The sequence below is a fragment of the Elephas maximus genome, chromosome 12 (genome assembly GCF_024166365.1).
Source record: "Elephas maximus indicus isolate mEleMax1 chromosome 12, mEleMax1 primary haplotype, whole genome shotgun sequence".
Lineage (NCBI taxonomy): Eukaryota > Metazoa > Chordata > Mammalia > Proboscidea > Elephantidae > Elephas > Elephas maximus.
In genome coordinates this window covers 18046297-18073182 of record NC_064830.1, presented here as the reverse complement: position 1 = coordinate 18073182, position 26886 = coordinate 18046297, and the positions used below count along the sequence as shown (strand labels likewise).

General features: G+C 36.7%; 1 protein-coding gene across 8 annotated transcripts in view; it reads left to right on the top strand.

Annotated features, from left to right (window-relative positions):
• The window catches only part of KIDINS220 (kinase D interacting substrate 220), a 128987-nt gene extending 102347 nt beyond the window's left edge, over window positions 1–26640 (top strand). For 5 of the 8 annotated variants that reach the window (XM_049904672.1, XM_049904669.1, XM_049904675.1 and 2 more), the window contains 8 exons: window positions 3955–4133; window positions 5401–5627; window positions 8010–8123; window positions 12697–12729; window positions 17973–18104; window positions 20102–20200; window positions 20730–20966; window positions 23583–26640. In XM_049904672.1, the coding sequence (XP_049760629.1) occupies window positions 3955–4133; window positions 5401–5627; window positions 8010–8123; window positions 12697–12729; window positions 17973–18104; window positions 20102–20200; window positions 20730–20966; window positions 23583–24845 (2284 nt within the window). In that variant the 3' untranslated portion in view covers window positions 24846–26640. The remainder of the gene's footprint in view (window positions 1–3954; window positions 4134–5400; window positions 5628–8009; window positions 8124–12696; window positions 12730–17972; window positions 18105–20101; window positions 20201–20729; window positions 20967–23582) is intronic. The other 3 variants (XM_049904674.1, XM_049904673.1, XM_049904670.1) reach the window with 1 other exon arrangement.
• Window positions 26641–26886: the final 246 nt, after the last annotated feature.

Sequence of the window (26886 nt, the reverse complement as noted above, 5' to 3'; positions counted from 1 at the left end):
CCTGGCAGGGGCATCGTCCGACCTCCTCTAACTTCACGACCTGGAAAAAGAATCAAGATCAACAGCCCAAGGCTGATTCCTGTGAGGTGGAGGTCAGCCATGCCTCCTCTCTCTGCTATCCTTAGCAATTCTGACACCAACCGTCCCTGCAGAAATGACTGTCTATGACTTCCAAGACTAAGTCATAAAAGTCATTGCAGCTTCCAACTTGCTTTCTTTCTTGGACCATTTGTCCTGGGGGAAGCCAGCTGTCATGCCATGGGGACACTCAAGCAGTGAGATGAAGAGGCCTTTTGGGGAGGAACTAAGTCTTCTGCCTTCAGGCATGTGAGTGAATCATCTTGCAAGCAGATCTTCCAGCCCCACTCAAACCTGAAGCCTGTAATCCTGGCCAACATCTTGATAGCAACATCATGAGAGACCCTGAGCTTGAACCACCCACCTGAGCTGCTCCCAAACTAAATAACATATAAAAACTGTGATGTATTAAACATCTATTGTTTTAAGCTGCTGAGTATTGGAATAATTTGTTACATAGTAGTAGATGACTGATACAATTAGAGATTCATGAAATTTACGGTCAGTGCAACATAACTTAATAATACTTGTCACTGTAATGAAAACAGTTGATTCTGAAAACCTAGTAGGTAATATCAGAGTAAGATTTTTTAATTACAAAATAGATGAAACAATAATTTTGAGACAGTGGGCGTCAGGCAACAAAAGACAGTGCTTACGGAGAGATGGGAAACCAATCAGTAGACCCTATGGGATGCCCAGCGGACGGCCCTTAGAGAGTTTCCCGGCTCTGGTGCAGGGAGGGGGAATCCAGGCAGATTCCAGCAGGCTCCCTGAGATGGGGAGATGGAGCTGATAGTCCAGGGAGACCAGGGTGGGTGGTGTTCATAGGACAGAGCGCTAGAGAAGGGAGAGCTGCACACAGAGAGAAGCCTGCGATCTGCAGAAGGTCTGCTTCGAGGATTCAGTAGAGTTGTTAGTTGCCATTGAGTTGTTTCCAACTCATGGCGGGCGACCTCGTGTGTGCAGGGCAGCGCTGCTCCATAGGGTTTCCAAGGCTGCGACCGTTCGGGAACAGATCATCAGGCCCGTCTTCTAAGGCCCCTCTGGGTGGGTTTGAACCGCCAGCCTCTCGGCTGATAGTCAGGCCCTTAACCATTTGCGCCACCCAGCTGCATTTTAGAAATATATGGAATGTCCAATCTCCTGAGTAAAACAAAAGCAGACCTATTGTTAGGATTGAAATAAAATTTTTGAGTAAAAATTCTACTCTGTTTGAGATCTCTAGGTACTGGGAATTAAGTAATGAGCAAGATCAACATTATCTTTGCCTTCATGGCTCTTAAGAGTCCATTAGCTACCTCGTATCCCCAGCAGCAGTTATAATGCCGGGTACATAATAGGTGCTTAATGACTACGTTTTGAATAAATGGAAGAAAAGAAGGAATTCAGTCAATTGCTTAGGTCTATCAGACACCAAAGTCTATATGTTTTCTACTATAATTCACTGCTTATCAGTTAAAAGCATCACTGTGGGAGGGATCTATAAAAAAGCAGAAACTCCTGAATGAAAATAAGTAATATTCATTCATACTGAAGAATTGATGCCTTTGAATTATGTTGGTGAAGTGTATTCAATATACTGTGGACTGCTAGAAGAACAAGTAAATCCGTCTCGGAAGAAATACAGCCAGAATGCTCATTAGAAGCAAGGATGACGAGACTTAGTCTCACATACTTTGGATATGTTATCAGAAGAGACCAGCCTCTGGAGAGGGACATCATACTTGATATAGTAGAGATTCAGTGAAACAATGGAAGACCCTCAATGAGATAGATTGAAACAGTGGCTACAACAATCGGTTCAAGCGTAATGATTGTGAGGATGGCACAGGACGGGGCAGTGTTTCATTCTTTTGTACATAGGGTTGCTATGAGTTGGAATAGACTCAACGACACCTAACAACAACAACAGTTATGTTCAGCCATATGAAATTGCCATTCTTATAGGTAGAAGTGGCCAAATATTGACAGTTCCATGTGGTTCAACTTACACCAGGCAGTTTACTAGGTAGTGGGTTGTAAGTGGAGCCACAGTGTTTAGACCTCAGCTGCTAACCAAAAGGTCAGTAGTTCAAATCCACCAGCTGCTCCTTGGAAACCCTATGGGGCAGTTCTCCTGTGTCCTATAGGGTTGCTATGAGTCAGAATCGACTGAATGGCAACAGGTTTGTTTGTTTTTGGGGGTAGGGGAGTGAATAAGGTGGGAGCCCTAGTGGCAAACGGTTAAGTGCAAACTGAAAGGTTGTGAGAGAAAGGTATGGCAGCCTGCTTCCATAGATTCATGGCTGTAAAAACCCTATAGGGTAGTTCTGCTCTGTCTTACAGGGTTGCTATTAGTTGGAATCAACTTGACAGCAGTGGGTTGGGTTGGGGATAAAATAGAGAATAAGAGAAAATACAGTCTCTGCCCCTCTGGTGTTTACATTCTCCTGGGGAGGGCAGAGATTAAACAACTGCACAATTAACTACTATTGTGATACCGACGCTGCTTTAATGCTGTGACTCAGTAATTACAACCCTGACAAATAATCCCAAATACACAGATGTTCACTGAATTTTATTTACCTTAGAGAAAAACTGGGAAGATTCTAACAAAATAAGAGAAATGTTAATACCAGAATATATCCACTTGATTCAGTATTACATACAGCCGTTAAAAAATCATTGTAAAGCATTTTTTAGATACCACACGAGTAAAACTATATAAAAAAGCCTTCATTTATTTGAGAAATACTTAATGCACATTTACTAAATGCCCAGGCACTTAGCGCAATACCAAGCATACAGTGGTGAATATCCACAAAATGCATAGAGTTGTGTGAACAAAGTACATTATATGAGCAGAATTCTAAGATGGCACCGTATGTAAGTACTAAATTAAAGGGCAGATAGAGAAAATACCATGGAAAGTTTTGAATGAAGTATGTGATGTCAATAAATGCTTTTATTTGAAGCTTGTTTTAAACTTTAATCTTCTGCATTTTCAACTTTATTATAGTGATCATTACTTGCATTGCAAATAGAAAGTAAAGAAATTAAATTTGATTTTAAAATATTCAAAAAAGGTCTTTGAACAATAATTTTACCAATCCATTGCAGTTATTGTTCATTTAAAGGTCGAGTTTTGTGTTAACTAGAATTCTCTTCTGTACCTCTTCCTGTTGAGTCGATTCCAGCTCATAGTGACCCTATAGGACAGAGTAGAACTGCCCCATGGGGTTACCTTTTGGGTAGCAGCCATAGTTCTTAACCACTGCACCACTCTAGTATCTTCTGGTATCTAGTATAGCTAATTTGAATTTTCAACATGGTTGACTAGTATCTCCATTTACAAAAAACTTTCTCAGAATTTTTAATTTCAAAAATGAGTTATTCCTTCTCCTAACCCCCTCATTGCTATCTGTTTATTAGGAGGTAAGTCTTTAATTGCTTTTTTTTTTTTTAAACTTGTCCACATTATTTGTCCAGCCATTCTTCATTAGGTTATCATGGTTAGTCAGAGTGGTGCTGAGTGATGCTTTTCCCAGGTTTGCGATGTATCTGAGGCTTTTGACGTCTGTGAAAGGATACCTCATTTACGCTTCACTGAGCGGTACTTGTTAACACATGGAGTGCTTGTTGCATGCGTTACCGTCCTTCCTCTGTTTTCCCAGCCCAAGTCCTGCCTTCGGCCAAAAAACGCATGATTTTGACCTCTCATTTTGTTACCTTAGTAATTTTGTGACTCTCCTACTTTTTCTTTCTTTTTTAAAGAGAGCGAGTTGTATAAGGCGTTAATTATTTTTATAAGTAACTAATTTTAAGTTACAGGCAGAATGTGCCTTTACAGCTGTTACACTAATGATCTTTTGTCCTTTTATTTCTTGTTTCTAGAATATCCAAGAATATTCCAACAACTAAAGATGTTGAACCACTGCTTGAAATCGATGGAGATATAAGAAATTTTGAAGTGTTTTTGTCTTCAAGGACCCCAGTTCTTGTGGCTCGAGATGTCAAAACATTTTTGCCATGTACTGTAAACCTAGACCCCAAACTACGGGAAATTATTGCAGGTGGGTATTAGTAGTAAATTTAATTTTTCTTCTCTGAAGTCCTTTAAAAATGTCCTGTTTCTTACTCAGTTATGTAAATTTCTCCTATTCCGTGAAAAACTAAGAAATGTTGAATCAAGCCCTACTCAGGAGAATTAATGACTCAGGAGAATTAAAGTCTTGACATTTTGGGGGGGAATGTTAAGAAAATACCTGTCTAAATCATTTTACTATAATCTTTACCCACACACACACCCTGGATCCTTACCTTGGAATCAGACTGCCTTTAAGATATAGCCATGACTTTAAGACATCAATCCACTGTAATTTTTCTGTCACTAGCCTCCTCTTCTTAAAAGGGGTATCTGTCCAGAGAGGTAAGAAAATATTTGTATTACCCTTTTATTTATAACTTATATTTGTGGACTGGTATTTGAGGATAGTGATATTAAAGTTTTGGAATAACTTATACACATGTACACACAACAAAAATCCCTATTGGAACACTCCTATCTTTTGTATGTTACTGGCACCAGTGATCCCACCTTTGGATTTTCACAGAATTATGAAAAGATAGCCTTAAATTACTCTTTCATTGTTGTTTGATACTATCATCAGGCTGATGTCGAAGGTGTATTTCGTAGCTATGGAATCAAGTACTTTTTTGGTTAAGAGTGAATGACTCATACCGTTTGCAGTCCCACAGTCTTAGCCAATATTATCTTTATCGATATTAGGCAAATAAGAGTTATTAGTAGTTGCTAACACTTTATGAATTATAGCAATTACTAGAATATCACAAATAAATACTTTAAAAAGTAGAGAAAAATTAATAGCTCTGGTAACTGAGGGGCAGAATCCAGATGTTGGTGACTTGTCAGATGGTGAAAAAGTTTTTATGCAAAGCAATTGGCCTTTTCTTCTTAGAAGACCTGTGAAGTTTTTTAAGATTTCCTGTCTACTTCTTTAACTTGGAAACCCTGGTGGTATAGTGGTTAAGTGCTGCGGCTGCTAACCAAAAGGTCAGCAGTTCAAATCCACTACGCGCTCCTTGGAAACTCTTTATGGGGCAGTTCTGCTGTGTCGTCTAGGGTCAATATGAGTCAGAATTGACTGGACGGCAACAGGTTTGGTCCTTTTTGTCTGTCTTCTTTAACCTATTTTGAATCCCTGGCAAGGGTGATAAAATCATGTGTCTGTCAAATAAGTGAAGGAGGAAGTGGTAATTAGACTAATCATGAATGTTTTATTTTTTTTTTGTCTTCTGGGGTGTAATTTAATCTTTCAGATGTTCGTGCTGCAAGGGAACAGATTAATATTGGCGGACTTGCCTACCCACCGCTACCTTTGCACGAAGCCCCCCCTAGACCCCCATCAGGTTACAGCCAGCCTCCATCTGTGTGCTCTTCTTCCACTTCTTTTAATGGACCATTCGGAGGTGGAGTTGTGTCCCCACAGCCTCATAGCAGCTATTACAGCGGGATGACAGGACCTCAGCATCCATTCTACAACAGGGTAAGTGAGCGGGAGGAGCTTTTCGTTTGAAGAAATTGTTCCAGGGAGATCTCCAGAGTTTTCTGCTCATAGATTCTTTTATTGTTTCAAACTTGTATTTTGGTTTTAAAACTAGGAAAAATGTAAAGTTTAAATTTAAAATGGGTGATTGTCTTAAAAGAGTTTTGAATTTTATTGGGTTCTAAATCCTGAGAGAGTCTGAATCTTAGAGGTACTTTTTGCTTTGACTTATTTTCTCGATAAGGAAGTAAACTCCACAGTCAGCAGTGACTGTCCTATGCTTTGAAGAAATCGGCTTCACTCCTCATTTGCTGATAAACAAATGCTTCATTTGTTGTATCTTGTATAATGATGTGTATTGGCATTTAGAACAGTGACAAACTGAAAGTTCTACAGTAGTTCAGTATTTAGTATTTTTGTATCTTTTAAATGTGAGAGAATAGTGGGGAGGTATTACTTGTAGTACTCAGATGTTATTGCTAAATAATAGCACTGTAGCCCATGTCTAGGGTTTTATTTCAAATTATCTTCAGTAATTTATAATTGTTTACTTCATGTAAATATCATTTTCTGAGATGAATACATAATTACCAGTAATATAGACTCTACCAAGTTTAATAAGTGCAAGCCATCTATTCTCACACTAATGGTCTTAAACACTGATATTTCCTGTTGGAAAATGAAGCCCTTCCATGGAGCTTTCCACAACTGTGTTTTAATATTTGTCACAATTTCTCATTTTTGTGGTCCCCTTCTTTAGTCTGGTTCAAGAAACACATGGGCTAGTATTCATAGAAGCCAAATGCCTGCCTAAATAAATTTCATATGAGCTGGGAAGAAAGAGGAGTTTAGAATAAAAGTGGCAAAGAACGAACTCCAGAATTCAAATTAAATTTTCAACTTTTAAAAAATGTTTGCCGTACAAGCAGTTAGGTACATCATTCATAGAGGCCCTATGACTGTTTTTCTGTGCTTATACTTGAAAAAGGAGAAAAAAGTAGAACAGCAGCATTTTATGATATATTCCATCCTTGTAAAATTTAACTCATAGAGAGAGACCCTATAGGACAGAGTAGAGCTGCCCCGTAGGGTTTCCAAGGAGCACATGGTAGATTCACACTGCTGACCTTTTTGGTTAGCAGCCATAGCTCTTAACCACTGTACCACCAGGGTTTCCAGCTGTGTGGTTAGCAGTGTGAAATGCAGATTTTAATTTATCATTCTTAAAATCTACATAAAATGGCTTAATCGAACATTAGATGTCAATTGAAGTTTTGAGACCAAGAAGTTCATTTAAAAAAAAAGCTTGCCAGACTGGTGTTCACTAACTTCGTGAATAATAGTACTGTGATGATGCACACATCGTCCAGTAGCTCAGTGGGTAAGTGTTCAGCTGCCAACCTAAAGGTAGGCTGTTCAAACCCACCTGCAGCTCCTCGAGACAAAAGACCTGGCAGTCTACTCCTATAGAGACGATAGCCTAGGAAACCCTGTGGGGCAGTTCTGCTCTGTCATATAGGGTCGCTATGAGTTGGAATTGACTCCGTGGTGCACAACAACCACAAGCAATGCTTACATAGAATTTTATCTTTAAAACATTTTAAATTTTCTCTTATTTTTGAGTTTAGTAATTTTTTCTTCTAGCTATCTGTATTTTTAGTCTTAAAAATAAAGCAGACTCATTCTCAAACTATCAGGAAGAGAAAAAGGGGGCGGAAGATGTTACCTCAGTGTAACGAAGCTTAATGAATTCTAGTATTTATGTTTAGCCCATTTAATGTAACATTTCCTGTTTACATGAAGTTGGTTACAAATAAATGCTATAGTCATAAGTCTCACCTAAACAGTGGATTCCTCACCTATTTTTAAAAATTTGCCTGCTTGTCTAGTTTACGGTAAACTCTAGGAACTTACATTCCTGGAATACATGCCAGGGTTTTCTCATATAATTAAAAGTCTCTGTTTTTTTTTAATGTGGTCTTACTTAGAGCTAATCTTTTTTTGAAAAGGATAGTATTCTGTTAAGATTCCGTTGTGTTATTTTAAAGAAACCATGAGTTAATATTTGTAAATCACTTAGAGCCTAAAAGAATGTTGAATAAGTAGAAACTCGTATGTCAAAATGTAAGGTGTAAAACTTCTGTTATTTTTTAAAGAAAGCTTATATTAAATGAACAGTATAAAAAATGAAATAATATGTTTGGGTTTTGATATCTTCTGGAATGTGAGCAAGGCTTTCCTCCCTTTTGTTTTGTCATTTGCATTAAATAGTCTCGTATTTTATTGGTTTGATTAGTTTCATTTGATAAATCTCATTATACTTTGATTTCTGTAATTGTTTATCCCCTTTTTTTTTTTTTTTGTTACGTGTTTCTTCCATAGCCATTCTTTGCCCCATACCTTTATACGCCAAGGTATTACCCTGGCAGTTCCCACCATCTCATCTCACGTCCATCAGTAAAAACGAGTTTGCCCAGAGATCAGAACAATGGCCTAGTAAGTATATAAAAAATATATATATATAAAAGGGTAACTGAAATATTAATCTAATAATAAACATAGATAGCATTAGAAACCTTGTTATTTCATGTCTGTAGTACAAGAGTGCAACTTCTTTTATAAATAGTTTTAAGAAGCATAAGCTGTTATTAACATAACATATATTTGTTTTTATTTCTGGTTAATATCTGTGGAAGGAAAACTGCTAGCAGTCCCAGTGAGTAAACGTTCAGTTGTTTACAACCACGGATTTCTAGCTTATAGTAAAGTAGTATTTGTTACCCAAACTATCAAAACTAAACATTTGCGTCTGTGAGTTTCTACTGTCTTTTTAAAGGACATCTGTATGTACGTTAGCCCTATAGTGTAAAAATTAGGGGATGTATTGAAAGAATATTTCAGTCTAATGGTAGAAATTAAACAGGATAAAGGAGATTATTCAAATGTACTATTGAATCTAATTAACCCAAAACAAAATAACATTTCTGCCTCAAGTATTAGGTGTTCTTGATGAAAAACTCAGTTTTTCTAACAGTTTTAAAAAGAAATTCCCTGTTAATGTATTTTTTCCTAAATTTTATTAATATTGTTATTGAGAGTATACACAGCAAAATGCACACCGATTCAGCAGCTTCTACATGTACAGTTCAGTGACACTGATTACATTCTCCGAGTTGTGTAACCATTCTCACCCTCCTTCTCTGAGGTGTCCCTCCCTCATTAACATAAACTCACTGTCCCCTGAAGTTCCTATCTTATCTTTCGAGTTGCTGTTGTCAGTTTGATCCCATATAGATAGATCTTAAAAGAGCATAACACTCAAGGCTGATCTTTTTTTACTAGTTAAGCTAGACTGTTGTTTGGTTTTAAGATGACTTCAGGGGTCCCTGTTAATGTATTTTTATTAACGAGGAGACAAAATGCTCTAGAAATTAAACTGCCATTAAAACTTTAAAATGTTATCACTAAGGAAAAATCTAATCACATTATACTGTTTCAGTATTATTAATATTTTTGATAACATCATGTTCATTCATTATCATATTTTGGCTCATTCCTTCACCTTTTCACCCAAACTCTTCCTGTTTTGTGTTGTTAGGAAGTTATCAAGGAAGATGCTGCTGAGGGGCTCCCTTCACCCACAGACTCCTCGCTGGTAATGGAGTAGTCTTGTGGTGTGGAACCGTAGTGTCTCGTTGCTTCTCCAGCAGTGATGACTGTGTTAATTGTAATGACAACAGTTCACTAACTCTGCATTTGCGGTGTGACTGGCAGATAGTATAGAGTAGCTGAATACTAATGATTATAGCCCATGAATTAATTAAGAAGCTAATTTTTCACTTTACCTTTTATTTTCTCTTTTCCCCTTTTTCAATTACGTGAAATGGGTTTTTTTTTTTTTTTTTTTTTTAATTCTACATTAAGGAAGGCATTTTTCCAGGAGCCATCAGGAGTATTCACCTGGCGGTGTTTGTTCCTTATTGTTGAACTCTGTTACCACCTTTAACTGTTCTTTCTTAAGCCTGCGGTTGGTACTGGAGCCCTAGTGGCGTAGTGGTTAAGAGCTCGGCTGCTAACCAAAAGGTCAGCAGTTCGAATCCACCAGCCGCTCCTTGGAAACCCTATAGGGCCATTCTCCTCGGTCCTGTAGGTTGCTATGAGTTGCAATCAACTCAATGGCAACGGGTTTGGTTTTGGTTTGGCAGTTGATACTACACATGTGGAATACTCGTGAAAATATCCAAAATCGATCATGAAGCCTCCCCAAAACATCATGAGCTATGTGGTATAAACCAAAAGTGCATCTTTAATTCTTAATCCAGGTGTCCACAGTTGATGAAGTCTTGGGGTAAATGCAGCACTATTTTTCTTTATCTGTATATTAAAATACGTTTGTCAGATAAACAGAGCTAGTTCAGCATGTAAAGGGACTTATTTAAACCTTTTTTTTTTTTTTTTTTTGCCAACACCTTAAGATGAGTTTTAAAAAATGAATACGTAACTTGTGAGTCACTTTGTGTAAAGTTATTATTCATGAGTTTGTACTTAATAAGAAACAGGGTTAGTGTGATAGGACATAAAAGAAAGTTATCATTTAGTCAATCAGTGTGGAATTTAAGAACCCCATTTGTATTTTAACTTGTGTTGTTTTATTTACAGAATATGGTATGCCTAGGTAAATATGATCCGTTTAAAGCCATGCTGAAATGTGGCATAGTTATAGTCATAATTAATGTAGTGAAATATTGCATCCCGAGTTTATCCATGTATTTTTAACTTCAAGCATGCATTTAAGTAGGCAAAAGGTTTTAAACTTTGGTTTTCTTTGAGTTAATGTTACTAAGAAGAGGTTGATGATTCTTTTTTAAGCAATTAGCATTTCAGCTGAAATGTTTGAGTGGCTTCAATTATCCACAAATGATAGACACAGTCAACCGCAATGATTCTCTCTGGGTGTTAAGGGAATCTTTAACCCATGGGTCATTGCCACTATATGCAAGAATCGCTTTTAGTTTAGTCAGAGAGCCTTTAGTACATAGATTCATGCGTGGAGTGAAATTCCCTGAGCTAAAATTGCGCAGCAAACTTTTGATGAAAATCAGATACTGTGAAGAATTTGTTCATCTTAATGATACAGACATGCTGAAGTCATAGCTATTCCCATGCTTAGGAATGTAGACAAACACTTGTAATTAAAAGTTATCTGTAGCATCTTTCAGGGTCGAGTTAAAGGATCATTGGGCAAATTTTGAAATGAGTTTTTGAGGAAGGGGGAGATAATGCACTTCCTGAGAAATGTCTAGAAGGCCAATAACAAGGAGTAAAAGTGCTCTGCATATATTAGTGCCTTTGTTTAGTAAAATAACCACACTCTTTGCTGTTCATCTAATATTAAAAGTTAGTTTTGTGATCTGCGTAGTGAACAATAGATGTTCACCGCCTTTCTTTGCTTTTAAGGAATTAACAGTGACATAGCATGTAAAATTTGTTTTGTAGGAAGTCTAGTAAAAGTAGACGGTTCAAATTCATATTAAAAATGGTGGTGGAGATGTGGAGAAGTATCTGTACCTGAGAGCACTGCCTGGGGACTTTATAGCTGAAACCAACAAAATACTGAGCCACATAGACATTTTGGGGCAAATTGTCTTGTCATTACAGATACAAGACAATATTCAAAACAAAAACAGGCCATAACAAGTTAATCAGTGATGTTGTGTGTCATCGAGGGGATCCCGACTCATAGCAACCCTATTGAACAGGGTAGAACTGCCCCATAAAGTTTCCAAGGAACAGCTGGTGGATTTGAATGAACTGCCAGCCTTTTGGTTAGCAGCCTGAGCTCTTAACCACTACGCCACCAGGGCTCCAACCAGTGATAGTCTTTGCAAAATTTAAGTGGTCTACATTTTTTACCACAGTGAATTTCTGAAAAATCTTTATAAAGCAGATTCTTGTGAAAACAATTGAATCTTCTCACATTAAGGAACACTGTAATGATTATAGCTTGTGAAGTCCAGCCAAGGACATAGCTGATAAATTTATATGTCCAAGTATTTCACAAAGGTGAAAACGTGGAATATAAGCCTCCAATGCTAACTTCTTCTCCTAATTTTATAATGGAGAAAAAATACGCCATAACCTGTAGAATTAGAAAAACAACACTAGCACCGGATCCAGTATATACTGCTGAGAATATTACAGCTAGAAAGGACCAGTGCTTCTCAAGCTTTTAAAGCAGAGAAGCCTTTTTTTAGAAATGAAATCTTTAAACTCCAGTTGATGAGACCAGTCGAAGCAGAACTCCTCTGGCCTGCCAGCTTGGACTTCCCTCCCGTCTTGCAGACCCTCCGGAGTTGTCTAGGGTACAGATGAAAAATTTGAGACTCAGAGAATGTGTGTGACTTACAGAGGAGTGGCATGCCAGATTTGGGGCTAGAATCCAAATGTCCCATCTCACAGCCCATTTTCCCTTATTACCATGCTGCCTTCTTTGCTCCTGGGTGTATGACTCAGTCAGGTATTTGGTCTTTCACCTTCAGTAGACCCTGGTGGTTAGCTTTTTGCCTTGGACAGGTTACTTAACAAAACCCAAATTTGAAAAGTATATTTTTGAACATTAACTTTGTAGTGTGACTAGGTACTTCTTTTTATGTGATAGGCTAATTAAACCTTATTATTAAATCAGTTAGCTTTAACTGTAATTCTTAATCAGAAGATCTTAAAATTAAATTAATTTCAAACTTATGTGTAGAAGGAACATTGACTTTCATAGCAAATTTGATAAACCTGGTTTTCTTGTTGAATTTATGGCCCAGGATTTACTTTTTTAATAGAAAAAATATCAGTTTTGAGAGTACCATTTTTAAATTACCAGGTACATGTTAATGAAATTAAACTACCACCTGCGTATGTGTGTGTTTTATTTTCTTGCTGGGTGTTGCTGTAGTATGTTCAAAGTTATGGGAAAATGAGATGAATAACAGAAGTACACCTGTGTTTATTATGTACCTGTATTTGATGTTTTACTTTAAGCTCGTGTCCTTCATTCTGTTTTATTCCTTCCTTAAAGCCCTGTGACTGTGGGTCTAACAGACAGAGACAGGTACAGAGCTCGCGGTGGACTTTATTTGCTTTTTTGTTAGACTGATTTAGATGCAATCATGGGCAACTTCATGCTGGGCTGTTTATAAATTTATGCTCATTTCAATGCCTTGGATTTATTTTAATAAGCTGCTTTCAGCCTTTGCATGGCACTCATTTCTGGCTAATCACTTCTAAGCTTACTTAATAAATTCACCAAAGATAATAATGTTCTAAAGTGTAGTTTTTAATCTACAGTGCTTATAATATGAAATGACGTGGTTACCTCGAGGTGATTTCAGTCTGTTTTTTTTAGCTTTATTTTTACCTAGAGAATTTCTGGTTTGCATGTATTCTGAAGTTTATATTTAATATTTAAAAAAACTAACATTTTCTGCATTCACTTTTACATATTAGAAAATGTTTTCCTTACAAATTCTGATGTGTGATGAAATTACCTGTTCTTGACTTTTAACATGCAAATTTCAAGTAAGAATGCATGGTAAACTCTAAAATGTTATCATTTGAATTATTTGTGTATTCTTAAAGTAACATAATTAACTTTCTATTAAGAATTTACCTACTGAATTATCGAATAGACATTTTGATGTTTCCTTATCTTTTTTGTACTGTATCTCCTTCCTTTTATGAGATTTCCATCCAAGAAAACTATTTTGGTTACTAAGATTTATTTGGTCTCAAAATAATTTTATTACATATGATGATTAATTATGAAAAGACCTGGCAGAAAATTACCATATCTCCTTTATTCAAAGAAGCAAATTGTTTATTTATTTTAAATAGGGATTTCTTACCATCCATATCTTACCATTTAGTTGTTACTAAATTTGAGGAAAAATCTTAGTGTTATCTTAAAATCTAGGAAATAAGATTAAATGTTAGATACTTAAATGTTGAGGCATACTCAGTTAAAATATTTCTCAATGGTCAACAGAATCTTAAATCGATGTGTTTATTTAAGCAATGAATTTGGTCATAAAAATGATTCATAATCTTGACAGTGAATTTTCTACTGGTTTTCAAATTTTGAATTCAGACAGATGAAGGAAATCAAAACAAAAGCTTTGAACAGTTTTTAACTTTCACAAAATAGCTTAAGGTACTTACCAATTTACCCCGTATTTTGATGAAGCCCAACTTAAAAATAAGACTCAGATTATAGCTTTGGTGGAGTTACAGGAACCTTGTGTCCATGTGAGGTGCCCTAGTGGTGAAGTGATTAAAGCACTCAGCTGTTAATCAAAAGTTCAGCAGTTCGAACCCACCACCCGTTCTGTGAGAGAAAGGTGTAGCAGTCTGCTCCCATAAAGCTTTACAGCCTTGGAAACCCTATGGGGCAGTTGTACTCTGTCCTGTGGAGTCACTATGAATTGGAATCGACTTGATGGCAGTGGGTTCAGTTTGGTTTGGTATGTCCATGTGTCTGTCTTTTCTTATGAAGCTTTTAGAAGTTCTAAAATCAGTTCAGTTTTATTCTACAGTGCAGTAGATCACATTTCACAGGTTAAAGGGCTCAGTTCTCCACGCTGCTAGGTCTACCCAAGGCTCCAGACAGTAGTTGCAAGTTTGAGGGTCCCCAGGACACCCGCACTTCTGACTTGGTGGGTACAGATTTGGCGGTTCTCACTAACCCATCAGGACACCAGCCATAAGCTTGGGGATCCCCAGCACAACTGCACTTATGACCTGGTGGCTGTAAATTCAGGAGTTCCCACTACCCGTTCAGATTTAATAATGCAGTGGAGTAACTTAAAGAACTCAGTATAGTGCTATACTTACGATTACAATTTTATTATAAAGGATACCAGCCAAGACCAGCGTAAAGAGAAGACACAGAAGGTGACTCTTAAGAGGGTTCCTGATACAGAGCTTCCATGTCTCCCAGAATGCATTACCTTCCCATGTATCACTATCTGTCACCGCCGAGGAAGTTCACCCAAGCTTCAGTTTCCAGAATTTTTGTTGAAGTTTCATTACCTAGGCATGATTGATTGACTCATTGCCCACATGGCTGACCTTAATTTCCAGTTCTCTCCTCCCTGAAAGTTAGTCTGCTATCAAGTCTCCGGTCTTCTGAGCCTAAACCCTGAGGCACCTTGTTAGCATAAGGTCTCCATGAATTACAAAAACACTCTGGAAATTCCAAAGGCTTAGTGGTTGTCTCCAAGGAATCAAAGACAAAGACCAAATTCTTAGGGTAAAGTAATTCTTCATCCCACAAAAGTCATCCAGAAATAAGAATATGTATTTTGTGTAATTCTCAATGAGGGAAGAAAATAAGGCTCAAAATGATCAATAAAATGCAAATGTTTTGAAGGATTATGAAAGTAAAATTACATGGAGTTTTTATGTCCTAAAGGGTTGTAATATATTAACATGCCTGTATTGGTGAATTCTCAGATTTCCATGGAAATAAGATACTCTTTAACATTTTACCCCCATAAACTGAGTTAATCTGGTCTGTGTCTATTATACTTGTCCTTTTTAGCACAATCATAAATAGCATTTTTGTGATTTTTTAAAAACAACTTTTTACTTTAAAATAATTTTAGACTTAAAGTTACAAAAATGGCATTCCCTTAATGATAGCATTAAAATTTCTATAATACTATTAACTGAGCTACAGGCTTTGTTTGAATTTCACCAGTTTTTCTGCTGATACCATTTTTCTGGTCCAAGATCCAATCCAGTTGGATTTATTTATTCTTAGTCTTCTCTAATCTTGGAGCTCCTCAGTCTTTTCTTGTGTTTTATGGCCTTAATTTTTGAAAAATAATAATAAAATAAAATAATTAAAAAAACCGGTTGCTGTCAATTCCGACTCACAGTGACCCTGTAGGACAGAGTAGAACTGCCCCATAGGGTTTCCAAGGAGCACCTGGTGGATTTGAACTGCCGACCTTTTGGTTAGTAGCTGTAGCTCTTAACCACTGTGGATCAGGGCTTCTTTTGAAGAATACTGGTCAGTTACTTTGTATAATGTCCCTCAGTTTGGGTTTCTCATGATTAGAAGGAGGTTACGCGTTTTTGGCAAGAACATCACAGAAACGATGCTTTTCCCTTCTCAATGCATCGCTCCGAGCGTTCATGCTGTTCGTAGGTCTTCATACTGGTAATGCCACCCTTGATCGCTCGGGTCAGGTGGTGTCTGCCGGGTTTCAGCACTGTGAGGTTCTTATTTTCCCCTTTGTAGCTGTCTTTGAGGAGATGCTGTGAAACTATGCACAGATCCTGTTTCTGCTTAAACATTTGTCCATTAGCTTTAGCGTCCGTCCATGGATCTTGTGTGCGGCCATTACTGTTGTGGCGTTTGCCTAATGGCGATTTTCTGTTTTCCTATTCTACATTTATTAATTAGAATGCCATAAGGAAAAGCTGTATCTTCTCCCTTGCTGATTTATTTATTCAGTTATTTATTTATGACAGTGTGGACTCATGGATGTTTATTTTATTTTGTGGGTTATAATCTAGTACTTGATCAGATTGTTCACTGGTTATAATCCAGTGTTGATCAAATTGTTTTTTTGTGAAGCAAAAATACGTAAACAAGTATAAATATATCCAGAGGAGACAGTTTAAGAAATAAAAGCACTTGAAAGATAGAATTAAAGATGATTTAAAAGGCAAATATTATTCATCAATAAAAAGGAATGAAATAGTAATACATGCCGTAACATGGGTGAGCCTTGAAAATACGTTAAGTGATAGAGCCAGATATGTTTATATGAAATACCCAGAATAGGCAAATCCAGAGAGACAAGACAGTAGATTAATGGCTGTCTAGAGCTTTGGAGCCCTGGTGGTGCATTGGTTAAGAGCTCAGCTGCTAACCGAAAGGCTGGCAGTTTGAATCTACCAGGCGCTCCTTGGAAATCCTATGGGGCAGTTTTGCTGTGTCCTGTAGGGTCGCTATGAGTCGGAATCGACTCGATGGCAACAGGTAGAGGTGTGGGTTGGATGTTAGGGAGAAATGGGGAGTAACTGCTAAAGGTATGGGGGTTTCTTTTTTGGTTGGTGAAAATGTTCTAAAATTCACTGTGATGACAGATATATTAAAATACTGTACAAATAACACTAAAAACCGTTGAATTGGACACTTTAAATGGATGAATTGTATGGCATGTGACGTATGTCTCAATAAAACTGTTCAAAAAAAGAAAAGATAAAACAAGTATAATTATTAAAAATTCATAGAAACCATTTTAAATTTCTATAATAGTGGATCGTTAATACTTTGAATTTGGCTACACTCACCCAAGCAGACAGTAGAACTATGTAAAGAGATTTATTTTGAATGAAAAATGTCAGCCAGTTTATAAAGAGGTAGATTGTACTGTCATACCCCTATTAAAATTTCAACTAAATAGCAGAAAATGACTCAAATGCAGAAAATACAATCTCCGAAAAGAAAAATGAATAGAAGTAAACCAAGCTAGGTGGTAGTATGAGCCCTTCGGAAACTGCTGGAAGAACATAGGTCGTTAGATCAAAGGAAAGAGGGTGGTGGTTCCAAAGAGAGGGAACAGCGTTTATGAACACTGGAAAAAAATGTAAAGAATCATAAAATTTTGTGTTTATGAACTAGTCCCTTTCTAGGTTTTGCTTCATCATTGGGTTGTGTGGTTTTCAGATATAGCGTTAGCTAAGTTTTCCTATTTTTAAAGGCTATTATAACTAAGTTTCAGTTGTTTAGCAGTGACTCTAACCATATGTACATGTTATTTTTGACTACTTGCTAGTTTCAAACTCAAGTATGCCTAGAGGTTAGGGAATAGAGCATGTCCTTCATACTTCTTTTCTAGCCCAGAAATTAAAACAGTCAACTTTATCTTTCTGGAAAAAAGTAATGCCTTAGAAGAAAGTCAACAGTTTTCATCTTGATTCTAACTGTCAGATCCCAAATGTTTATTCTATGACGCCCCGTGTCCTGAAAGAACTAACATCTGCAAAAAGTGCTTGCTACTTGTTTGGCCATGGTAATTCATTACTACTTTAAAAGGTACCTCTATTGATACAGTTTTTTTTAGGTTATATAAAAAGAGTAAGATGATGTTTATAATGGTATAATGGTTTATAATGGTATTTCCTGACCATACTACAGCCATCTATTGTTTTTATTTTACTTGAAAATGTGTTGTTAATCAGGGTGCTTCAAGTATAACTTGGTGAGTTTTCTCTGCTGTGTGTCCTCATGTATCAACATTAAATGCTATTCATACATGTATTTCTTCCAAACTTACCTAGGGGTCAGGCCCAGCCTCCGGACCATTAATATCACTGAATTCAATGAACGTGGATGCAGTGTGTGAGAAACTAAGACAGATAGAAGGACTGGACCAGAGTGTGCTGCCTCAGTATTGTGCAACCATCAAAAAGGTGATGCACGCAGTGCATGCTACCTGTAGGGAGGGCTTGAAGTTGCAGAGGACAGGACTCGAGAAATGGAGAGCCTGATCTTTAGCTCCTAAGATGGATTCTCTGTGGAAAGGGGAAATCTAAATGGAAACCTGAGTCTTACTCTTTTGTGTCCTAAAATTGGACTACTATCCCTTATTTTATAAATGAATAAAAGAAAAGTAGCTCTACTACAATGTTATTTTTAAAAGATCGATTGTAAGTTAAAAAAAAAAAAGCCGTGATGAGAAGTATGGAGCTCTAAGGGATTTATTTCATGTTTAGATTAATAATAACTCATCTTTCCAGTGTGGAACATAGAACATTTGAAGGCCTTCTCATTTATGCTACTTTTCTTTAATTTTACTATCTATGACTTAATAATTATCAAAGTAAACCACACTTGCTTCATTTTCCCCCAGGTTCCCATTTTCATGTCTTACAGTACTTATGATGATGTGACGTGATAACATCTCACAGGTTTGGGTGTGCAAGGCTCATATGTCCGAAGAATTTTATTTTCTCCTAGATGCTATTCTTGCAGCTCTAATGGCTGTCACGAGTTGAACAGTGATGCCTGGGATTGTGAGGGAAGTTTCCTGTATTCAAGGCTACTGAGCCCCCGTTATAGTAGCTATTTCCGCTAAGTTAGGCTTTTTATATCAGAATATTGTGGTAAAGTAGAAAATTATTAATAACAAGCCTCTAATGTTTACATACTTTTAAAGAATGATATCTAAAAGACGTTTTTGGAAGAATTCCGAGCATAAATAGTTACAATTTTACTAGTCTTAACCAATGTTTAGTCAGAAAGGTTTCAGGTACCATCAGTTTTCTTATGGAGCTAGTTAGTGCTAATCCACTTGCGTAAGACTCAAGCACCGCCTTTCTGATGCACAAACCTGATTGTCCAAGTAACTTGGTTCGTGTCAGGAAAAGAGCGATCTCTCCAGCATGGATCCTTTGTGGTGACTTTCGTCCATCAGTACAGTGGTTCTCTTCCCACTCAATTCTGTACTCCCGGTCCCTGGCTTTTGAAGTCCATCACAACAACTGGTTTCTGTATTAAGTGCAGTGAACTTCGCCTTTTTACAGCTGAGCTTCTGTCGCAGGTTTGCTCTAGACCTTGCTCTGAACATTCTATCAGTTTTAAGCAGAGATATTCCATAATTTTACTGCAGGTAATAAAATCAGGTATCTATTTCATAAAATCAATATTAAAAAAAAAAATTGCCATTGAGTCAATTCTGACTCATAGCAACCCTACAGGACAGAGTAGAACTGCCCCATAGCGTTTCCAAGGATTGGCTGGTGAATTTGAACTGGTGACCTTTTGGTTAGCAGCCAAGCTCTTAACCATTGCACCACGAGGTTCCATAAAATTAATACGCTACCTACTATTAATAAAGAAAATTCTATTGTTTCTTACTTGGGGGAAACTAGAATTACAGACTCAATAGTGATAAGATTATTTTTGTGACGTTAATAGATTTGAGACTCAATGGGTGGGCATTCTTTATGACTGAAGTCATCTAATATGACTGGTGGACAAGTTTGTCAGAGCATTGAGGAGGACTGGGTCGGTGACTGACACTTTAGAGGACAGAGTGTTTCTCCCTTTCTAGCAGCTTGTATTCCTGTTCGTAGTTTATAAGGTTAAAGAAGAAAAACTAACAGTTTGAAGTTGCTCTTAACAGGGTAGGTAATTTCGGGAACAGTTGGGAGGATTAGCCTTGGGTTGGCTCCTGAACAGTGGTTTGTTTTTCTTGAATGCTTAAGATACTTGGAAAAATACCGCTGGCTTGAGTTGTTCAAATTCAGCTTGGTTGTTATATTATTACATGAGATGGTAGCCTTTCTTTAGGCCACTCTTTTCTAGTCTCTAATGACTTTCTTAAATATGAATGTGCTTTTTAATCAGTACTAACTCAGAATATTTCATATTTCACTTGTCTTTATAATTTTTTATTTTTACTCAGGCAAATATAAATGGCCGTGTGTTAGCTCAGTGTAACATTGATGAACTGAAAAAAGAAATGAATATGAATTTTGGAGACTGGCACCTTTTCAGAAGCACGGTAAGATATTTTTTAATTAAAATGTTATTTCCAGCATTGCATAAAACCAGTGCTAATATAATTAGTACTGGTCTAAGCTGGTATTAAATGTTTAAAAATTGCATTTTACACATCGTAGAACCCTGTTTTGTGGAGAATATAGATACACAGCAGCACTGGATAGCTTTTACCTTTTGGGCGTTACACTGAGAAATTTGGGAACGAGGCCACCCATGAATTCTCCTAAGCTTTCACTCCAGTTGCATTTTATTTTGTTCTCAAGTTAAATTTTTAAACTAAAATAATAACATAATGGTCAAACCAGAGTGTAGCACGTGTATGGTGATTATTGCCGTTGCTTATTTTAGTATTAATTAAAATTCAAGATACGCAAATACAGTTTCAATTCATTAGAAGTTCACTTACAGGAAGTGTGCATTCTCATTTCCATTATACCAACTTTATAATGTTTTATTTTGTAAACTATTTCCAAAGCTTCTGAAATGTAATTTGCCATTGTGGATATTAATGACAGTTTTTCTTTCATTAGGTACTAGAAATGAGAAATGCGGAAAACCAGGTCGTCCCTGAAGACCCACGTTTACTTAGTGAAAACAGCAGCGGCCCAGTTCCTCATGGTGAATCTGCTCGTCGTGCTTCACACAACGAATTGCCTCACACCGAGCTTTCCAGTCAGACTCCCTACACACTGAACTTCAGCTTTGAAGAACTGAATACACTTGGCCTAGATGAAGGTGCCCCACGTCACAGTAATTTAAGTTGGCAGGTATTTATCAGTGTCATTTTTCATGTCACTGAAGAATAAGGACAATATTTAATGCCCTGAGAAATTTTGGTGCATTTGTGCGGTTTTTCAGAAGATATTAATGAGTACCTAAGTGAGCAAGATGGAGGACTCTGTTCTCATGGAGTTCTTCAGTGAGACAGTAAAATAAAGAAAAAGTAAGATTATTTCAGAATTGATAAGAGCTGTGAAGACAATAAAATAGGGTAATGGCTTAGAGAACTCAGCTGTAAATAGGAACCTGGTGACTTTAGTTATGGTGGTTAGGAAAGTTCAGTTTTTCTCTTGCTATTTTCCTAACAAATTCAATTCATTAATCATTGACTAAAATATTTCCACAGTAGAAAGCTTACCATGTAAACTCGAGCACCATAATTTGGTTTTTCAGTACATAAATAGAATGTATATTCTACATGAATGTTTGTTTTCTCATCTGATGCTACATATGGGTACGTTCTTTCTCTGGGTATTCATTAGAAGAGGGAGAACAGGAGAAGAGCAGGAATAGGAAAAAAAAAAAGTAAAGAGAAACATGAGAAGGATTGAGGGAAGAATAAGCAGGAAAGTGAACTAGCAGAGAGAGAGCAGGATACAAGAAAGAGAAGACAAACAAGGAGGAAAGCAGTAAGGAGCTCCATGGTGAAAGGGAGCAGTATGTAGCAAAAGCAGTGCCTGGTACTCCTACCATCTTCAAGGGTTTTTTGTTTGGTTTGGTTGGTAATTAGAATTTTTTTTTTTTTTTTTTGTATTATCTTTTTTTACCATATTATCTACCTAATTTCTTTAATTTGGGGAACTTAATAATAAGCTTATTATTGAGTATTGATTATTATTTTTTTAATTCCCTTATTTTAAAAAACAAGATAAGCCCATACCTCATCCTTTTGTCTCTTTGTTTCGGTAACTGTAGTTCCTTTCTTTTCCCTAAGATTCCTTTTCAAATTTCTTAAGAAGTCTCCATCCTCACCTTTTCTTTACTTGGTATTTCCTACTATGACCAGAGATTCAGACCCTTCTCATTAGTGCAGAAGTTCTCAAATGTTTTTTGATCTCAGCATACCTTTACCCTATTAAACATTATTGAGGACCCCAAAGAGCTTTGTTTACGTAAGGTATAGCTATAGGTATTTACTGCATTAGAAATAAAAAACTGAGAAAGTTTCAAAAAAATATTTATTTATTCATTTATTTAAAAATAAACCAATTACATGTTAACATAAATAACATTTTTATGAAAAATAACTATTTTCCAAGACAAAACAAAATTTAGCGAGAATGGTATTGTTTTGAAAATTTCTTTAATGACTGAATAGTACCAGCTTCTGCAATAAATCTTTTGTGATATCACACATCATGTAGCCTCTTGAAAACGCCACTGTACACTTTTGTGAAAATGAGAGTGAAAAAGCCAAGTAATATCTTAGTATTCTTAGGATGGAACCCTGATGGCGCAGTGGTTAAGAGTTTGGCTGCTAACCAAAAGGTCGGCAGTTCGAATCCACCAGCTGCTCTTTGGAAACGTTATGGGGCAGTTCTAGTCTGTCCTGTCCGGTTGGTCGCTATGGTTGGCATCGACTCAGCCACAAGGGGTTTGGTTTGGTGTTCTTATGATAATGGCTTTGACTGCGTGGATCCCCTGAAAAAGGGGCCTCAGAGACCTTAAGGGGTACGAAGACTGCATTTTGAAAACCACTGCATTAAAGGATGACTGACAGCACTTAGATTGCAGAGGACCTTCTGAAGGAAAAGAGAACATTTTTTCCTTGTGCAAGACTTTGCCTTGCTTCTGCTGCTTTGTTTTATCTTTTGCTTTTGTCTCTTAAGCTTCCTTGACTCTTTTTCTTCCATTTCCATCTTCTTTATCTTAATATGTACTTTTTAACCCCTCATTTAGTAGCTTTCCTGGGACCTAAAACAATCCTAATTCTAAAACTTCATATTGGAAATCAAACTTTCAAAAATATTTCATTTCTCTGTTTACTAGGGCCCAACTATTGGCCTCATGGCTTTCATTTCTATTCATTTGCATCCTTTATTCATCTTATTTATTACACTGTATTCCTTTTAAATTCTTTTTTTTTTCTCCAAATATGTTTTCTTTGAATACATTGTCTTCCCCTGAATTGAAATCTGACAGAAAGTTTCTGTCATACAATTTGAGAAAAGGTCCTTCAAAGCATATATTGGAGACTTGAGTGTTTTGTTCTTGAGATATACCTTATCTCTCTTCTTTGTCACTTCCGAGAGGAATTTTTATATTTTATTAATGGAGGTGCCTTTTGCCTTAACAGTTTGAAATTATGAGAAGACAAGTGCTAAGATTATTTGTTAATACAACCTTTAACTGTACTTTTAAACATTAACAATAAACTAATTTTGTTTCAATTCTTATAAAACTTTTTAGGAACAATAGAATTATAAGTTTATAGCTTTTGTTTGACTATGTTACATAGAATTCTTTTATAAAGTACTGGATATTTTGAGGACTTTTTATTCATAGTGTACATATGTGCTTTCTGAGCTGATGCTTATTATGCCTTTTTTTTTTTCCTTTGCTTACTTGAATTCTTATTTTTTTTTTTTCTTCTGTCTTTACAGTCACAAACTCGCAGAACCCCAAGTCTTTCAAGTCTCAATTCCCAGGATTCCAGTATTGAAATTTCAAAGCTTACTGATAAGGTGCAGGCCGAGTATAGAGATGCCTATAGAGAATATATTGCTCAGATGTCCCAGTTAGAAGGGGGTACAGGTTCTACAACAATTAGTGGCAGATCTTCTCCACATAGCACGTATTATATGGGTCAGAGCTCATCAGGGGGCTCCATTCATTCTAACCTGGAACAAGAGAAAGGGAAAGATAGTGAACCAAAGCAAGATGATGGAAGGAAGTCATTTTTAATGAAGAGGGGAGATGTTATAGATTACTCATCATCAGGTGTTTCCACCAATGATGCCTCACCCCTGGATCCTATCACTGAAGAAGATGAAAAATCTGACCAGTCAGGCAGTAAACTTCTTCCAAGCAAGAAATCCTCGGAAAGGTCAAGTCTCTTCCAGACAGATTTGAAGCTTAAGGGAGGTGGACTGCGCTATCAAAAACTTCCAAGCGACGAAGATGAATCTGGGACAGAAGAATCAGATAATACCCCATTGCTCAAAGATGATAAGGATAAAAAAGCTGAAGGGAAAGTAGAGAGAACGTCAAAATCTCCGGAACACAGTGCAGAGCCTATTAGAACCTTAATTAAAGCAAAAGAATATTTATCAGATGCACTCCTTGACAAAAAGGATTCCTCAGATTCAGGAGTAAGATCCAGTGAAAGTTCCCCCAATCACTCTCTTCACAACGAGGCGGCTGATGACTCCCAGCTTGAAAAGGCAAATCTCATAGAGCTTGAAGACGACAGCCACAGTGGAAAACGGGGAATACCACACAGCTTGAGTGGTCTTCAAGATCCAGTTCTAGCTCGGATGTCCATTTGTTCAGAAGACAAGAAAAGCCCTTCTGAATGTAGCTTGATAGCCAGCAGCCCTGAGGAAAACTGGCCAACATGCCAAAAAGCCTACAACCTGAATCGAACACCTAGCACCATGACTCTGAACAACAATAGTGCCCCAGCTAATAGAGCCAATCAAAATTTTGATGAAATGGAAGGAATTAGGGATACTTCTCAAGCCATTTTGAGGCCTGGTTCCAGTTCCAACCCAACTGTTATTCAGAATGAAAATCTAAAAAGCGTGACGCATAAACGAAGCCAACGCTCAAGTTACACAAGGCTCTCAAAAGATTCTTCAGAGCTCCATGCAGCAGTCTCTTCTGATAGTACAGCTTTTGGGGAAGAAAGAGAAAGCATTCTTTAAGAAAAACAAGCAAAAGTAGAATAGTACTATACCCCTATGACAGAATTTTCCTGAGTTTTATGGTGGGTCCACCCATGCACGACATCTTGTGCATTTCATTCACAGATGATTAACAAACAAGGCCTTTAGTAAAAGAGAGAATCGCATATTAGACAACAGAGGAAGGTATAAGAACTGATTCATTAATCAACCTCCATTGTCTTTGTGATTCAAAAATCATAAAAACTCACTACTATTAATATACCTTTCACTGGCATATAACCCCACAGAAATTTTTTGAGATGAGATCTGGTATAAAGATACATCAGAAATATTTTGTTAAAGTTAAGGGGTTTAATTTACCAAAGAAAATAAAAAGCTAGAGATTCTTTTTATAGGAAATTCATTCATCAAATATTTTAGGGCCTGTTACGTAGAAGACAGGGTGTTAGGTGAACCACAGCAAATTTCGCTCCTAAGAGTTTTAATCTATTTAGTTTAGAATTTACAGATCACGAAGTAGCTCAGAGGCTAAAGGTGAATGCTTATAAATTGAGGAATCAGTATTGTCTGTAACAGATTAATTGCTTATCAAAGAGGCTTTAAAATTTTAAGTAAAAAAGGTATAATAAAGAGGGCTTTAAAAATTGACAAGGAAGTACAAAAAATTGATACGAAAGTGAATCAACAGTGCTCTTGGTGGATCCCCAGTAATGAGGGAGAGGGACCAGTAACCTCCACGTTACACGGCGGCTCTCTCAGAACCGCACACCTGGCTTGTACCATCATCATACCCTTGTACCAGAGAACCCATCCTGCTCTGCCACTTTTTCAAATTGTGTGGCCAGCTTTTCTTAGTGAGGCCAGCAGTGAGATTCAGAAAGCGGGAAGTCATTCTCTGAAGTCAGACACGGATAATGACAAGCACTAATAAATATTTATGGCATGAGTAAGTAAGGAAATAATTAGAAAGGACTGCGACAATTCAAGGAAATAATCAGGTAAAACTAAATCATGACCTTCTATACCAAGGCAGAGTTTATCTGCTTCACCTATTCCTAAATCAGCAAATTAATTTTGGAGGAGACTAGTAAGAAAGAAAATCATAACCTTTTTTTAAAGAGTTAAATGTAACCAAGAGTAAGAAAAGATACAACTGGTGTGACTATAGAACTTTATACATTCCTTTTATTGTCAGCAGAGTTAAGAGAGTGATCACATTGAAGTATCATGTGGACCAGAAATGTACCCTCTTCTCAGGCAGCGAAACGGTTTTGCTTTTTAATGTAGCGTATTTATGTAGAATTAATTCTGGCAATATATCCTAAATCACAGATAGAAAGGATATTAGGTGGTGAGGTTGTAGATGTGTGGTTATCTAAATTAAGTGCTACGTTTGTATGTTTGTCACTTAATGGAGTTTTATTAATATACTGAATAAATTATTTACTTGGCCAGTCATTGCACTAAGTAGCTGCTGTCCTGTGTTTTATTGCTTTGATGTCTGAGTGTAACCTAACAGTTTTCATGAAGTATTTATTTTGCATGACCTTTAACAAGTGTTTTAACCAATTTTTTAAAAAGGCAGGATGTTATTGGCATGATACATTGAAATGTTAACATTTTTATATTTATAGTGTTTATTAGTTTATAATATTGTATAACTAGTAATTATTTCAGAAGCAATATTTTATTCCTTGTCAGGTGAGTAGATGCAGGTTAATATCATTGTTGTACGCCCTTTACACTGTTTGTGAAATCAATACTAGAGTATTAAGTGTACAAATAGATTAGAAAACAATAAAAAAAAAGTCGCATGCTATTCTGACTCATGAATTTTTATTCACTACAGTGATGATTCAAATTTTGATTAAAAGTTATAAAGTAATTGTTTTTTTGTTTTGTTTTTAGTTTGTTGGTTTATTTGTTTTTGTTTTTTGTGGTCATATCTCTAAAGTTTGTTAAAAGACCAGTTGTTAGGACCCTGTGTTCTGAGCTGCTCCACTAATCTTTTTGAGAGAATTTGGCACCTAATTCCCAGTGCCTATGTGGTGCTTTCGTG